At 55.9% G+C, this 15806-nt stretch overlaps 2 protein-coding genes across 5 annotated transcripts; both read left to right on the plus strand.

Moving 5' to 3' along the window:
* The first annotated feature begins 866 nt into the window (after positions 1 to 866).
* LOC115347051 (integrin binding sialoprotein) lies at positions 867 to 6177 on the plus strand. Of its 4 annotated transcripts, none has more exons than XM_030027939.2 (7): positions 1165 to 1271; positions 2329 to 2393; positions 2474 to 2524; positions 2652 to 2723; positions 2913 to 2972; positions 4999 to 5103; positions 5417 to 6177. In XM_030027939.2, exons 2-7 carry the CDS (start codon positions 2340 to 2342, stop codon positions 5987 to 5989), a joined length of 915 nt encoding a protein of 304 aa, XP_029883799.1. In that variant the 5' UTR covers positions 1165 to 1271; positions 2329 to 2339; the 3' UTR covers positions 5990 to 6177. The 4 variants fall into 4 exon arrangements, with proteins under 4 accessions (XP_029883818.1, XP_029883799.1, XP_029883809.1 ...); XM_030027949.2 differs by having other exon boundaries at positions 1166 to 1271; positions 5002 to 5103; XM_030027958.2 differs by lacking the exon at positions 2474 to 2524 and having other exon boundaries at positions 867 to 1271.
* A 2114-nt stretch (positions 6178 to 8291) lies between these two features.
* Positions 8292 to 14171, plus strand: MEPE (matrix extracellular phosphoglycoprotein). The gene is made up of 5 exons (XM_030027545.2): positions 8292 to 8368; positions 9128 to 9199; positions 10770 to 10823; positions 11582 to 11674; positions 11785 to 14171. The coding sequence occupies exons 2-5, from the start codon at positions 9140 to 9142 to the stop codon at positions 13774 to 13776; spliced, it is 2199 nt and encodes a 732-aa protein (XP_029883405.1). The 5' UTR covers positions 8292 to 8368; positions 9128 to 9139; the 3' UTR covers positions 13777 to 14171.
* The last annotated feature ends 1635 nt before the right edge of the window (positions 14172 to 15806 follow it).

Raw genomic sequence — 15806 nt, forward strand, 5'->3', positions numbered from 1 at the left:
TTTTTCTGCCCTAAATAACCATAGTTTTATCACTGGCTAACCTGTGTATCATCAACCTGCTTGAAGGCAGGCATTTTCCAGCCCTGCTGTTCCCTCTCTGAGGGTTGTAGACCTGATTGATTGCATCGGGTGGGATTTGCAATTCTCCTCGCCCCTGTGGAAACTAAAGCTGCATTTGGCGAAGAATCACTCCCCTGAGCTGCTGCAGCCCAGGCACATGCAGGAGTGGCAAGGGGACTTTGCTGATGAGTGTAAGAAAAATCTGGGAAAGAGGGAGCAGAGGTGCACTGAGGAGCTGGGCAGCTGAAATCCCAGTGGGAAACGATAAATACAGGGAAAGGAGAAAGGATGTCCCTGCAGAGGCGCATGTAGGGGGGCAGCTGCAGCACCCGTGTGCCCCCATCCCCTGCTGTCAGGTGCAGGACAAGAGGGGTGGGCTCTGACCTCTGGTTGTATCCTGCCACCAAGGTCCCTGCTGAGCTTTGGATGACCACGAGGGTGTGGTTTTTGCATTTTTTTGCCCCAGGCTGTTATTCTGCTTTGCTGGGGTTGTGTACAGAGCTGCCAGATTTCAGCTGGGCAATACCTGATTTTGGAGAGTGAGGGGCCGGCCCGGCCCCTGCGTGGATCTGTGTGGTTCAGGGGGCACGAGAAACAAAGCAGACGTGCATTTTGTAGCATTGTTGTGGCAGAAACGGCTCTCAAAGGAGGATTGGTGACACCTGTATCCGAGTCCCCTTTTCTTTCCCTGCCCTTCCCAAGGCCCGTTTCACCTCTGCAGGCAGCCTGTAGAGGGATTTGTTTGGATTTAGCCTTTTTTTGTCTAATGGCTATGCCCAAGTGACTGTGGAGCTGGCCTTTGAGGTTGGTCTTTTTTGTCTTCTTGAAAAAACAGTGACAGAATTTCCCCAAAAGGGAGGTAGACACCCCCCGAGAACAGATTTCCCAATATTTATTTTAATTTAAACCCAGAGTGTTATTATACCCTCTGGCCTCCCGGCCGTTCCTCTGAGGCCAGACCCTCAATTAAGTGGCGTGGTGCAAACCTCCCCGGGTTTGGCAGCGGCGCGGGGTGCTATGTTTGTGCACCAAATCTGCCGGCATTGAAGTTTGGGGGTTTTCTGGCACACGCTGCCGGGCTGGCGTCACTCTGGGCAGGGCGGCGACTGGCTTGGGAGGGGGCAAAAATAGACCTTATATCCCAGCAGGGCAGCGGCAGGAGGAAATCTGTGCCGGCTGACTCCACGGGTAGCCATCGGTGCTGTGGCAGGGTAAGCTTGCTGCTGCTTTTCCCAGCCAGGTTGTGCATTGCCATCTGCTTTTTGCAGGGGAATGGGGGGCTCAGCTTGCTGGCAGGGCTGGATGCTGCTTTTAGCCCTTTCCTGGGTCTGTGGCTTCTTGAAGCTCTCAGATGGAGGGGATGAGCATCCAGAGCTTTGCTGCATGGCCAGGGAAGCTAGCTTGTAGCCAGTTGTTTTCTAGCCTGAGTTAAACAAAGATGGAGAAACTTCAAGTGCAAATAAATATAATAACCCCCCCCAAACCTCAGCACAGCTGATGGTGGGTTTAGCTGGAACAAGGGTAGGAAAAAGGAAGATTAGTAGGCCTGACTGAGCCTGGGGGCATGCCAGGAGCATCCCTCCCTGGGGGCAAGCTGGGACACTGCAGGAAGGGTCGGGCATGCTCCTTGCTGGGGCTGGGATGGAGGAGGGCAAGCCAAGTTTTGGTGCTTAGGGGGTGCATCTTGGACATGCCCAGAGCCAAGCCTCCCCCCTGGATATGCCTACGGGGGTCTCCTTGCATTACTTGCTGCTATTTTTGTCAATGGCAGACTGTGGAAGCCGGTTATATTCATTTATTTGTTTGCTTATTTATTTTTCCTCAATGACGTTAAACTCTCTGTGGTGTAATTCCCAGCGGCGTTGCTCCCTGGGCAGAGCCAGAGCAGGTTGCAGGGCTCTGGGAGGGTGGCCACTGTTGCATCTCCAACGGGAGGTGTCCCCACTCACTTGCAGGCGATGGGGAAGTAGGGGCAAGTAGTCCTGCTCAGGGAAAGCAATGTGTCCACTAATGGGTGAAACTTGCTCTTCTGGTATTTTGGGGCTTCTTGCAAATCCAAAATGTATTCATGGAATTTGAGGCAGATCTGTCAAAAAAAAGGAGGACTTGGGTCTCCGGAGGGGTTGGGTGACCCCATCGAGAGGAGACTGGAGGTCAGCCTTTCTTCTCCCCGCTCACCCATGTGGACACAAACACCTGTAAGATTCAGGGAAGTGATGGTGCTTTCTAGCTGAAAAGCAAGGCCTCACTGTGTTTCGCTGTTCCTAGAGAAAGCAGCCATGAGGACCGCCCTGGTCTTCGCCTGCCTGGTGGGTATGGCGTGTGCCTTCTCGGTGAGTTCCGGGCAGTGGGGGGACCCCCCGGCCTCGCCGGGGCTGGTGTGGGTCGCGTGCCAACTCAGCCTTTCCCCCAGGTCAAGAGCCGGCTGTGGCGAGCCAAGTCGGATAACTCGGACGAAAACGCGGTAGGGTCTCCCCCCACCCCGTGTGCCCAGCCCCACCCAGTGCTGGCCTTGAGGACGAGGATGTTTCAGTCACTCCTGTACCCAAGCCCACAGGCTGATGGGATTTACCCCCTTCTTCTCCTGGTAGGTGTTCAAGAACAGGCACCGGTATTACCTGTACAGATATGTCTACGTGCATCCCCTGCAGCAACGGTACCAGGTGGGTGCTTCAGAAGGGTTGCTGATGCTTCGCTGCTCACCAAATGCAGAGATATCAGCCCAAATGAGACAGAGGCATGTTCTGTGCCCCATCTGCCACTGGCCTGTAGGGCTGAGCTAAGACCGTTGTGCTCATGACACCAATGGAGGCCCACCAGCCCTGCTACAGCTTGGTTTTCCCTCTTCTTAGGGCACTGACTCATCAGAGGAAGAGGGGGATGGCTCGGAGGAGGAGGAGGAGGAAGCGGGGGTGAGTATGGCAAACCAGCAGCCTGCAAAACAAATATGGGAATTTGGGAACTTTCTTTGGGTTTGTAGTGTCTGCTCATCAGCATTTGTGGCCGCTGACCGCCCACAGCCTTGCACTCTGGATGTGACTGGATTTTCTACTCTGGGCTTTATTTTATTATTTTTTGTATATTTTTTCCTTTTTCTTCTTTTTTTAAAGAGGATGGGCAGGGAATGCACCAAACAACCCTGAGACAAACTTTCTGGGTTTCCATTTTCAGGTGGCTCAGAAAGGAGCAGGACAGTCCAAAGGGCAGAAGCAGGGGTGCTTACCTGCAAGGCAAAAGGCACTGTTAGGGACTCCTCTTACTTTCCCCTTTCAGGGTGCGTTCCCTCCAGAGTGCTGATAAAATTGCTATGGCAAATACGGTTATGCTCTGCACGGGTGCGTGTGGAGGGACACAAACTGACACTGTATTGGAAATTGCATGTTCGTACCAGCCCAGCTGGTAATGCTGTTCCTGTCTGCTGGGTCAACATGAGCTCAGGCACTGCTGCATTTTGCAAGAGTCATCCAGGTCCAAAATTAAATGCCAGGGATTACGAAGATCTCTTGTGCCTCACCGGGCTGCAAATGCTCAAAAATAATCCAGTGGTCTCAGGCACACAGGTGCTTTGAGACAGGGATCTGGCATGCTTGGAAACCTATGTGTCAGGTCTGATCACATCTCTTTTTTTTTTTTTAATTTAATGATTTAAATGCTAATTTCAGGGGTCTTTTTAACAGGAGTGTAAGCCTGGGCATCTGGTCCTAAAACCCCCTTTGGAGGCCCGCCTGGGGCTGGGATGCAGCATGAGGTGGCCTTGTCCCCCAGGCGCCTCTGCCAGCCCTGGCACCTCCCTGCAATTTGCCGCTTTCTGCCTGTTGTTCTCCCCTACTACTGCGATCACTAGGGATAACTTTGAGTAGTGGGATGAGACAGCCAAAAGGGGAATTTCATTCCCAAGGAAGAAATTAAGTGACATGCAGGAATGCAACTGCTGTTTGAGGCTGCCCCTTTTGCTTCAAGAGCACCAGAGCAGTGGCCATTCCTGGGCAGGGATGCTGCATGCCTTCACTGGCAGGGGTTGGTCAGCAAGATAAATTGTGATGAAAGGCCCCAAGGTCAGTTATAGGTATGTAAAGAGCACTGTTATATCGGCTGCTAGATGGGGGGGGCATCGCTCCCATCGGCACAGCCGGCTACACCATGCAATTTGGTAGCTCCTCCAGTGGAGAGGAAAACAGCCTGGGTTTTCTCTGGCATCAGATGCACCCATATTTTAAGTGTCTGAGTTGGCCCAAAATGCCAGGGTGAGCGTCGTTGGTCTTGGCGCACAAGCAGCGGGGATTGCCCAGGGCAGGGATGGCAGTGACCCTGCGTCTCTCTGCCATGGCTGGGTTCCTTTGCCAGTGGCAAGGTGCTCCTCCTCCCAGGCTGGGGACAGGGTGAGCTCCCCCACCAGTTCCTCAGTGGTTGCTCCAGGCTCTGATTGTATTTGGGTTATTCATTGCTTTTTTTTAGCGGCACGGACTGCTCTGCACCCTGCTAAGAGACCCATTCTGCTGCGTGGTCTCTGGGGTCGAGTGGTGCTGATGGCTTATTGCTGGTAGGGTTTGGGCTCATGCCTGGCTTTGAGCTGTCACGCTCTTGCCAGCTATCTACACCTGGTGTGTAGTGTGTCTGCATGTAGTGTGCCTGTGGCTTTCTTTGTTTATTGGAAACTGGGAGAGGTAACTTCAAAAGCAAACCTTTAGATGCTTTGTAAAGCAAAATGTGTAGCCAGAATGGGAACACCCGACTCCAGCCACCACAACTTAATTGCAAAGCTTGGGCTGCCCTGCTGCAGCTTCTCGATTTCAGCCTGGGGCGAGACCCGTGGGAAAGCAGGAAACTCAGAGCAGTGCCCAAACACCGCGTGGGGATGCTGTGTGCCCCCCTCACTGCTGGGAGGGCTGCGCTCCACTCCTGCTGCTGACCACCTGCCCTGTCCTCTCCCTGTCCCAGCAGGAGCCATCCCATGCTGGCATGGAGGCAGCTGGCCACCCCGCCGGAGCAGCCCCTGGGGACAGCCAGGGCAGGCTGGGAGGAGACATCACTTCTCCCCAGCAGGTGTGGTTTGGGGAGCTGGTGGGGAGCACCCAGGGGGCGGGTATGTTCACTGCATGCCCACTTGCACCCATGGGATGCCCTGCACCCTGTTTCTGCATGGGGGGTTCTGCTGCACAATTTGCCCACAGCTGGGCCAAGCTCTGGGCATTAACCCGGCAGGAGGGTCAGAAGGGGCACCCCAAAAAGGCAGCCTTGCCATGCAAGGGTTGGGGGGGATGCTCAGCTGTGCCCATGCCTGCCCCACACCACGTGGCACTGAAAAGCTACAACCTCCTGACACCCAACTAATGCTGTGTTATTTTCCCCCTGCCAGGGCAAGAGCTGCCAAGGACCCCTGAAGGGGGGCAGGAGCAGCACTGCCAGCAAGGGGGGTGACTCTGAAAATGAAGACAGCGATGAGAATGAGGAGGAGGAGGAGGAGGAGGAAGAGGTGGCCGAGAAAGAGAATGGCATCAATGGCACAAGCACCAACACCACTGAGGAGGCAGATGGACCTCACAGCAATGGCACCGCGGTGGCTGAGGAGAGCACTGGCACAGCTGAGGAGGAGGAGGAAGAGGAAGAGGAAGAAGAAGAAGAGGAAGAGGAGGAGGAGGAAACCGAAGTGACCACCATCACCAGCACCACCGGTGAAGATGGGCTGTCCCAGGCAACAACCATGGGAGATGGGGGACCCACAGATGCCACCACAGTTGGGGAGCAGTGGGAGTATGAGGTGACGGCTGCGGACCACAGACGGGGGGAGGAGGGCACCACCGATGGCAGCTACAGGGAGCAGGATGAGTACGCCCGTGGGGACAGCTACCGGGCCTATGAGGACGAATACGGCTACTACAAGGGGCACGGCTATGACGTGTACGGCCAGGATTATTACTACAGCCAGTGAGTGGGCAGGGGGGCAGCCCCGGTGCTGCCCCCCTCCTGCCCCATCCCACTCAGGAACATGTATCCAAAGGCTCACTGCAGCTGCTGCATGCCAGAGGGGACACCAGGAGGCTTGCAGTGTGCACCGGCTCTGTCCCAGGCTTTTTTTTGTATCTCACAAAGCAAAATGAAATAAAGCAACTGAACTGAGCTCATTGGTGATGAAGGGTTTGCTGCCGAATTTGCTGGGGTCAGCGGGGTGGCGTGGCAATTGGTGAGCTCAGGGGCTATGGGTGCTCATGCTGCTCAGGGTAAAAATCTCTTTGTTCTAGCTCAGATGCACATAAAAGGGGGGAGGAACAGAAAGACTAACTAGGAAAGCCTCTGTAGAGTCCTCTTCGAAAAATGGAAGGGCATTTTTAGGGTCACTGCTGTGGGATTACTGCTGTAGAGTTGACATGAATTTGCAATATGTGGGTGAAGATAACTTTACCATGTCTTCCACTCCTCAGTAGCATGTCTCCCATGGCCTGACATCAGGCAATATTAATAAAGACATCAATTTCTCTTTTCGTGCATCACTAGCTGTAGATGCACACTGCTGTAATGACAGCTTTTCTTCTGCATCCCTGTGCCAGGCATGTGGGTGCCACCAAGGCTGGGCACCTTGGATGTGTTTCAGATACTGGTGCTGCAGCCCAAAATGGTCCACAACTCTCCCTGCCACACAGCCTCATCCCCAGGGTAAGGTAGGGCTGTCACAGTGGCAGCAGTGCATCCACTCACCTCCTGCATAAGGGATGGGGATGCCTGGCTTGTGGTCCCCAGGATCCCTGCCCAGAGTCACCTTCCCACATGACTGTGGCCCTAGCCAACTGGGGATCAGCACCACAGACCGGGAAGGACCAAATCCTGTTGGGTTCCAGGCAGGTGCTGCCATTCAGGAAAAGCAATGGCCCTCATGCATGGATTACGGCAGGTACCGCACTGCCCTTGCACTGCTGGAAAGGAAACCTGTGTTCAGCTCCCACTATAGGTCCAACTGCAAAACAAGTTTCTATTCTTGCAGCAGCAAGCTGCTGGCCACTGTACAAAACCGCCTCTGTGTGCCAAAGCTGGGCTGCAGCTGCTGGGGTGGCAGGGGGTGCTGCCTGCAGGGTGGGCACCCGTGGGACCAAATCCCTACAGTGGCACTGGGGTACCCCGCGCATGCTCGCAGCTGGTGGGGAACACATGAGAGCTTCACCGTCCACATCCCCAGGGGGTGCCCAAAGACGTCAGGGAATCAGCATGGACAAAGGGCCCTGGTGCTGCCAGGGGCTGGGTCCCACTCCCATGGGGTACCCAGCCCGGTCCCATGTGCGTCAGCCCCCCCAGGCATCCAGCCAAAGCTCTGCCTCCCTGAGCCAAGAGGCACTGGCCGGCAGCTCCAGTACCTGTGGGGCAGCATCCAACCATGGCTCCCTAGCTGGTGGGAAAGGTCAAGTTTCCTCCTGGCTCTGAGATTTGCTCCTGCCTGAGGCTGGATGCTGATGGTTTAAGCATTTCTGGCGTTAATGCAGAGGTCATGCTTGCTCCCAGGTTTTGGGTCGGGGCAGGGTGGCAGGTGGGATGGGAGGTCTTGTCACCATCACCACAGTGAGCAGCTGAGCCAGGCTGGTCAGAGCAGGGGGAACCCCCCTTGGCATTCACGTAGGCGACCAGTAATACCACCAAAGCTAGAGGGGTCAGGAGGAGAGTATGTATGTTGTGCACATCCTCGTAGCACCTTCCCACAGCAAAGGTGGGCTCAAAGGGACCTGTGCAAGCAGTGCAGGAAACAAATCTTTCTTTTTTTCTTTTTTACTACTCTTCTATTTTGGACTTGCACCGGTCTTACCTCAGGGGCGTTGAGGTTGAAACCCAAAAAGCAAGTGTCAGAGGCTATGGTGTGGTGGTGGCTCTCAACTTGGCCATCACTGCCCCGTGGAGCAGTCATGGCTCCAACCGGGCTGGGCTCAGTGTATCAGCCTTCCCTTTCTGCAGCCCTGCCAGCTTTCCCATATGAGCATGGTGAGCATGCTACGACCCACTGCATCCCCTCTTATCAATAACCAGGCTGGATGTGTGCCATGCTAAGATCTGTGTTAATCATCGAGCAATTTCGCCTTCAGAACAGATATTTATAAACTGTGCTTTCTGTTTATCCAACCAGGTGGAACATTTGATAGCTGTCTTCCACCACAAACACATTTTTAGCTGGAAATTACTCCCCCTGGTTATCTGCGGGCACTGCCAGCCCTGACAAATGTCCCTGGGCTTGAGCTGATTGGCTCTGCGTGCCTGGGGCCAACTTTAAATTTCAGCAAAGTGGGCACAGCCTCCACGGTCTGCTGCTGGGACCTGTCTCCGACAGCGAAAGGTAATCTTCTTACCTAGTTTGCCTGCCCTGTCTCTCCCCAGCCCTTTGGCTCTGCCCTCCCTGAGCAAGGCATCTCCTGCTTTCGCTCTGGGCAAGCTGCGGTGGGCACGGGAAGACAGCCCGAGCCTCGGCTGTGTGCATCTCTGCATTGCACTCTCTTGAGCTTACCTTGCTTTGTATTGCTGATCCTTGTGCATGAATTTCCTCCCGATGTTTTCTGGAGCAACACTTGCATGGCTGAAAATAGTCTCCCACTGGACCTGCGAGCCCAAGCCAGGGTGGATGGGTGACATGAGTATTAGTAGCCAAAAGAACTATTGTCTCCTGCCATTTATAAGTGCTATTGAAAGCAGCACGCAAGTTTCTTAACTCAGACTTACTAATGTATGGCTAAGCCTGCAGTGGTTTTGGTGGTCATTTATTGCAAATATCCACCTAAGCTGCTTTGACAGTATGAGTTAAGAAACTTTAATACCTGGTGCCGGAGCACCCACTCGGTGCTGCTGGCTGTGCCTGTGTCCTTGCCTCACCACTGCATGCACATGACAAGAGCATTGCCTTTGCTGTGAGGAGTGCAGAGAGGCAGAGCGATGCCGAGGGCCACCTCAGAGGCTGGGGAAAAACGGGGTTGCTGGATAACCCCGCTGCCATGGGGGCTTTGGGACAGCAGGTGTTTTTGGGTTGCTGCTAACTGGAACTGTTGGGGACTGCAAGTCCTGGGAAGACAAACTCCAGTGACACTTCACTTTGTGCCCCCAGGAGCTGCCCAAGATGCAAACAGCCCTTGTGTGCCTGTGCCTGTGCCTGCTCAGCACGGCCCTCTCAACACCCGTGAGTATGGCTCTCCCCGGCTTCCCAGCGTGCCACCGAAAGTGTGGGGTATACCACACAGTGTGCCCCGGCACGCTTTCAGCAGAAGGAAAACATGAGTTGTACTTGCGTATAGCACCTCTGGGGTTTGGTGGAGGTTTTGAGGTGCTGGCACAGAGGTGAACCCAGCAGGAAAAATATAGATTAGCACTGAGGTGCCTGATCATGTCCCTTTAATTTAGCAGTTAGGGCATTGTGCAAGGGCTGGTCTGGGTCACTGTAACTCTTCCCCTTGATTTCTGCAGATTTGGAATCTGCCCAGAGCTTTTGGCCTGGGAACAGCCTGAGCAGAGCCACAAGAAGGGAGGCGTGGGGAGGATGCTTGCCTTATCCACGTGGGTAACAGGGGTCAGAGGGGTGCCTGCAATTATATTCCAGCTCTCCTAATATGAAATTTGGACAGATACAACTGAAACAAAAGGCAAACTAAGATAAATATAATAGCAGCAATTTTTGTCCTGCATAACTCCTGCCCAACATACTAATATACAGCTAGAGTGAAAATCTGCTCCTAGCAAAGGCTTGCTTTTCTGGCAGGGTGAGGAGGAGACAAACTACGTCTTCCCTGAGGGCTGGGCCCCAGCCATGTGTCCTTTAGCCCCCAAGACAAGCTTGTACAACCAGATCTGTCACAGGGCAGCACAGGGAAAGGCAATAAATCAGCGCAGATTTGCTTTTCAGATAGAGGCACAGAAGAGAGCCGGTTAATACTCTGCTGCATAACCAGGGCAGTAATCCAGCCTTTGACATTGTTCACCAACAATGGAATAATCCAGGAATATTTAATACTCTGGGGCATGTTTCTGCCCCTTTCAGCTGGGCTTGGGGTGCTTCAGTGGCTGATTTTGCTGAGACTTGAGGGGGCTCCCCTCCATGGGGCTCTCTGCCCCTCTGGCACATAAGGAATGCCCTGAAATGGCTTGGCGGGTCTCACAGGATGCTCCCACCTCCAGGTCCCCCATCCCTGATGGATGCACTGGCCAATACATCCCAAAAGATGACAGGATAACTGGGGGAAGCTGAAAGCTTGCAAGCATGTACAGAAACCTGGCTATGAGGGCACAGGTGTTGCTGCTCACTTGCCCAGTAAACACTGGGAATCACCACCAGTTAACCAGGTCCTGGCTCCCATCACAGTCAGATCCCAACCGTAAGTTGGAGCATTGTGGTGTAAGCAGTGGTGCCGTGTATTAAAACTGCTCTGCAATGAAAATACTCTGCAGCAGAATCCAGTAAAAAGGTGTTTGCAAACAAACAATATCCTATTAAAAGTAGCATGCAATGCAAGTAATACTTTTCAGACCCTGGAAATGGGGTTTTGACCTTTCCTACTATTGCTGGCTTTAAGCACCCGAGGTGGTACCTGGAAATTTATTGGCTTATCAACACAGTTTTCCCACCATTCCCTGGACATTGTTGTGTGCCCATCACACTGGGCAGGGTGGGTGGCTGGCAGCGGGCATTGGCGGGTGCCTGGATGCTGGAGCAGCGTTTGACACCTCGTCTCTCGCTTGTGTTTTGCTGCCTGCAGGTGCCACCACCGCTGCCTGGGAGAGCTGCCGGGAACTGTGTGGGACAGCACCGGGTATGTCCCCCCCTGCCCCATCCAGACCCCGTGGGGTGCCCTGCACTGGGGGCTCAGGGAGAAAAAGCTGCTTCTGGAGGGAAGCCCCAGTGAGCCGCAGAAAAAGACCAGTGGTCCCCTCGCACCTGAGCAGCCCTTACAAAGAGCAGGAGAGAGCAAAGGTGTGATGTGCTCAGGCAAAGGAAAGGCTCCCCCCCCACCAGCTGCTCCTCTGCCCCTGCCCAGCCCCAGAACACAAATGCTTGGTGTATCCACAGGTAAGGTTGTAAAAGTCCCAGGCGCAGCTGCCTCGTGTTTTTTTCAAAGTGTATCAGTGTAAAATACATCAGTAGCAAAATTCAGATGAGTAATGTGGAAGAAAATGCCTGGTTTTGCCTATTGGAAGCCAGCTGCTGTCCTTCCAGTGCTTAGGTCACCTTCAGTCCCATCACTCATGTCTGATGGGACCATCAACCAGATTGTTTATTCAAGTCATAAGCTACCTTGCAAAAAAAACCCCTACAGCTCCTGAAAGCAAGCAAAGGCAGAAAATGAGCCCAAGGGAAAACCAAACCCTGGAGCCCAGGAGGCGAGCACACGCATCCTGCCCAGGTCCCTGCCCATGCTGTCGGCCACAAGGTGGTGGGAGCTACCGCCCACCCTGGGACCCCAGCGGGTGCTTGTGGGACCCTGCTGCGGTGCCAGGCACAGCAAGGGAAGCTCCTGCTGTCACATTTAATAAGAAAATTGTAGGGTTTGGGTATTTTCTTCCCCACCAGATACTGCTGAAAGGCTGCAATGCCAAGCATGGCTTCTACGTTTTCAAATATGTCTACTCATTTTCGACACGGAGGAACCAGACACAGATAAAGGTGAGGAGGTGGCCAGGTAGCGCAGCAGGACCCTGGCTTGGCTGCAGCACCCCACGCAGCCAGGAGGTGCCGGGGCTGGGCCTGACCTCTCCCTTGTGTGTACTGCACAGAAGGAAGAGGCCGACAGCCAGAGTGCTGCCCCCAGCCGCCAGCTGGGTGACGACAAAGCCAGGCAGGGGCCAATGGAGGACCGGGTGGCCCCGGAGCAAGGTGACAACAGCAGCACTGATACAATGGAGAACGGGACTGGCCTCAAGCCTGAAAACCGCAGTGCCCCAGGCACTGGCAGGGATGCTCACAGTCCTCGCCCAGGCACCGGCACGCGAGCGCGTGGTGGTGTCGGTGTTGTGGGTCCCACCTCGGCCAGCTCAGAGGGTAGCGGCGACCTGGATTTGGTGGTTGAAGTTGATGGTGGTGTTTCCATTCTCCCCCAGGGTGGACGCCCCAGAGAGGCCGTGGCAGGGAACATGTCCACTGTCAGGAGTGAGGACAGGGATGATGGTTCCCCCAGTGGGGTTCCAGTGGAGGGGGCCATGACAACTGGGAGGGAGAGGGCCCCTGCCACCGGAGGGGCTGGGGATGAGGGCAGTGGTGAGGCCACCATCCCTGGCCAAGGGCAGGAGGGCATCATGCGGGGCACAGGGACAGGAGGCGCCACTCTCGCCTCTGTAACTGAGAAGACGGAGGATGTTCAAGTTGACGCTGAAGGTGTGGATGAATACGCTTACATCCCAGACTCGGGCAGTGTCACCGTCACCCACGGGAAGGTGGGCAGCACAGTGAGGGCCACCAGATTCACCCAAATCTCTCCAGACAAGGATGACAAAGTCAACATCTTCATTGGGAGGGCCAACATCCATGTAGGGGAGCAAGAAACAACCCAGGCTGGTGCCACTGTAGGAAGAAAGGATGATGGCATGCACGCTGTGGGAACCAGCAGCCCCCTGCCCAGGCTGGGTGTCACTGCTGCACACGACAGTGATGATGATGATGGCATCCCTGCTCGCAGGCAGCCTGAAGAATTGACTACCACAGCCACCCTGAGCCATGCAGACAGTGTCACCAGCAGCCCTGGGGATGGCCATCCCACAGGAGATGATGCGGATGCTGCCACCGCCTTTGGTGATGGAGAAGGACAAGGGGCCCCCAGCCCCTGGAGGGTCGTGGATGGTGTCACTACCATCCCCAAGGAGGCTGGCATCCATGGGAACAGTGATGATGAAGCAAAAGGTGAGGGGCAGAGGTTCGACGGGAGGCCAGGCCACCTGGCTGTCACCACCCCCCACCGGGTGGGTGACAAGGAGGCCACTGCCGCTGTCCCAGCCGAGGGGGCCAGCATCCGCGGGGGCACCACCATGGCCTCCCCTGGGGTGAGCGAGGGGGACTGCACCACCGCTGTGGGGATGGCCAGTGGCCGCAAGGCAGGTGAGAGCACCATACCAGGGAGAGGGGGGAGCGGGGAAGTGGGGCCAGCCACCCCCCAGCCCCATGGGGAGGGATGGCCCAGGGTGGGGCTGAGGGTCCGGCCTGGGGGAGCAGGGCTGGACAAGACACCCAGGATGGACAAAGCACTGTCCCCACGCACAAAAGCCGTTAGCCGGGTGTCAAGTGGAGCCCAGATAAGGGCTGGCGGCCGTGACAGTGATGCCGGGGGCAGGCCGCGCACCACTGAAGCAGGGGGCAGTCCCCCTCCACCGGCAGGGCAAGCCAGGGGCAGCACAGCAGCGGTCAGAGGCCAGGAGCGAGGGCGAGGTGATGAGGCGGCGGTGTTGGGGGCCGGGAGGGGCCACCTCCCCAGGCACCATGGCAGGAGACCAGGGTCCGGGGGACCGGGGGCATTTGCAGCGCTGGGCCACAGCAGGCAGGTGGACGAGGTGAAGCGTGCCGACGAGCTCCACGTCCGTGAGCGGGCCTTTTATGCCCTTGGTGGGGCGGAGGGCGGCCCCCGTGGCCCCTACACCAGCCTCGGGAGTGCCGACAGCAGCCAGTCCTCCGAGGGGGAGCAGGGCAGCCACAGTGACAGCCGACAGACGGGGCTGCGGCCCTCAGGGTGGGGACCCCCAGGGCACCCCCATGGCCACTGGAGCCAGGGGGCCCTCTGAGGGACTGCCAGTATCCACCACAGCGGGCTCCAGCAGTGGAGTTGGGGGGTCCCAAATGTTGTGTCCTCCCCAGCATCCCCGCTGCGGGCGCTGCTCTTGCCTGGGTGAGAGGCACCCTGCACATTGCTGGGGGTCGCATGGTGCTTTGCAGCCCAGGAGTCACAAATCACGGGTTCATGCAATCCTGCTGTTAATCTGAGGGGGCTGCATCCAGCGCTGTTACAGCGATACATGGGTTTGGTGTGCTAGACAGCCATGTAACAGCAATCGTGCTACACGGCATAGGGTAGCGTTGTTCATGCACTGATGCAAAGCGAGTAAATAAACAGTGGGAAAAAGCCTCTGTCATCACAGTTTCACTTCCAGCCTAATGAAGAAATAAAAGCATTTCTGTACCTAAGGCTCTGCTGACTTTGCTGTTTGCCGCAGGACTTCAGGCAGCTGCTTTGCCACAAGCAGTGTGCTGTGGGGTGGCTGGTCCCCCGGCACATCCCTGGCCCAGGCATCACCTCTGGGGCTGCAATTTGGCTAACTGGTCCTGCACATCCCTCCCTTGGGGTACCAAACCCCACCGGCTCCTGCCCAGGGCTACCCGCCTCCCTGAGCAGTTTGTTGTTGCTGTGGAGCCCCACAGAGCATCACCCACCTTGGCTCGTCCATCTCCTGCAGCGAGAAATCCCCATCATGCCCTCCAGCACACTGCCAGCACTCTTGCGGGTCCCACTGCCCTCACAGCAGCACCACAACACCCTGGCTGTGCCACCGCCATTCCCACCACTGTCCCCTGCACGCAAGCCAGCCTGGGCTTTGACACGCTGGAGCTGTGCTGCCGGTGGTGCCCAAAGTTAATCACTGTTTATGCAATTGCAGGTTGCCTTTTCTGTCCGAGAAGCTGCTAAAACAGGCATGCTCAGCAGCATGCCAGAGCAAAAGGCACAGTGGGAGCGGCATCGTGCCTCACAGGGAGAGGTGCCACCCTCAGCACACTCGGGAAGGGACTCCCTGCCGGAGCTGTGCCCATGAGAGGAAAGGGGGTGGGAGCAGCTACGATGACAACAGTGTACCTGCAGAGCACCTGCTCCCCTGCCCTCTGTGTGGCCACACACAGGGAAGGGGCAGGTCCTGTTTCGGGCCACTTGGTTCCTGTGGATCGTTCCATGGGTGATTGATGCTGGGACCACCAGTACAAGGATAACACTGTGTATCTCACTGGTGCTATCAGTAGCACCAACAGTTGGGGCTGTGCCTTGCTAGAGCTCATGCTCTCCAGCGGAAAGGATCAAAAATTGCATGTGGCCACTACACCCCACACCAGGGCATGAGGCCCTGGTGCCCCCAGGGGAGCTGCACCAGGCAGCCTGGTGCCAGTGCCATGGGGACATGGAGGTTTAAGCAGCCTGCATCTTCCCAGGTGTGGGGCAGCATGCACAAGACCCTCAAAGGCTCAGGGACCTTCTGTGCTGGCCCACCCAGCTCAGAGCAGAAGGGGCTGCAAGGCTGCTGGCAGCCTGGGCTGGGTGACTTGCCCCAGGAATTGCCACGTCACGTCACACCCCAAGTCTAACAGACCATGGCGATGCTCCAGGGAGCTCGGGCTCGGCATATGCTGCTGCCTGGCAAACGAAGGGGGTGGTTCTGGGGTCTCGCAGCTGGCAGGGCTGGGACTGGTAGGTTTGCAGCCTCATGGGGACCCCAGCATGGTGCCCAGCCACCTCCATACCCGGTCCTGACCACATCCTTGTCCACGCCATTAAGCAACATCCATAAGCAAGTCCTGGGCACCATCTAGTGGAATAAAAAGTCTTTTGCTGGGAACGTATTGTGCCTGTTGAATGATGCCCAGCTCTGCTTGGTGTCAGGATGGGCACTGCTGCCATCTTGACCCTCTGCTTTCCAGAGCTCCCACGGAACCCTGCCTGAATGGCAAGGTCAGGTATAAAACTGGCTAGATCAGGTATAAACGACATACATTTATAAAACAGCACTACCTCCTTGCACAGCTGCTGTTAAAGCACCTGGAATTTTTGTGT

The sequence above is a fragment of the Aquila chrysaetos genome, chromosome 1 (genome assembly GCF_900496995.4).
Source record: "Aquila chrysaetos chrysaetos chromosome 1, bAquChr1.4, whole genome shotgun sequence".
NCBI classification, from domain to species: Eukaryota; Metazoa; Chordata; class Aves; order Accipitriformes; family Accipitridae; genus Aquila; species Aquila chrysaetos.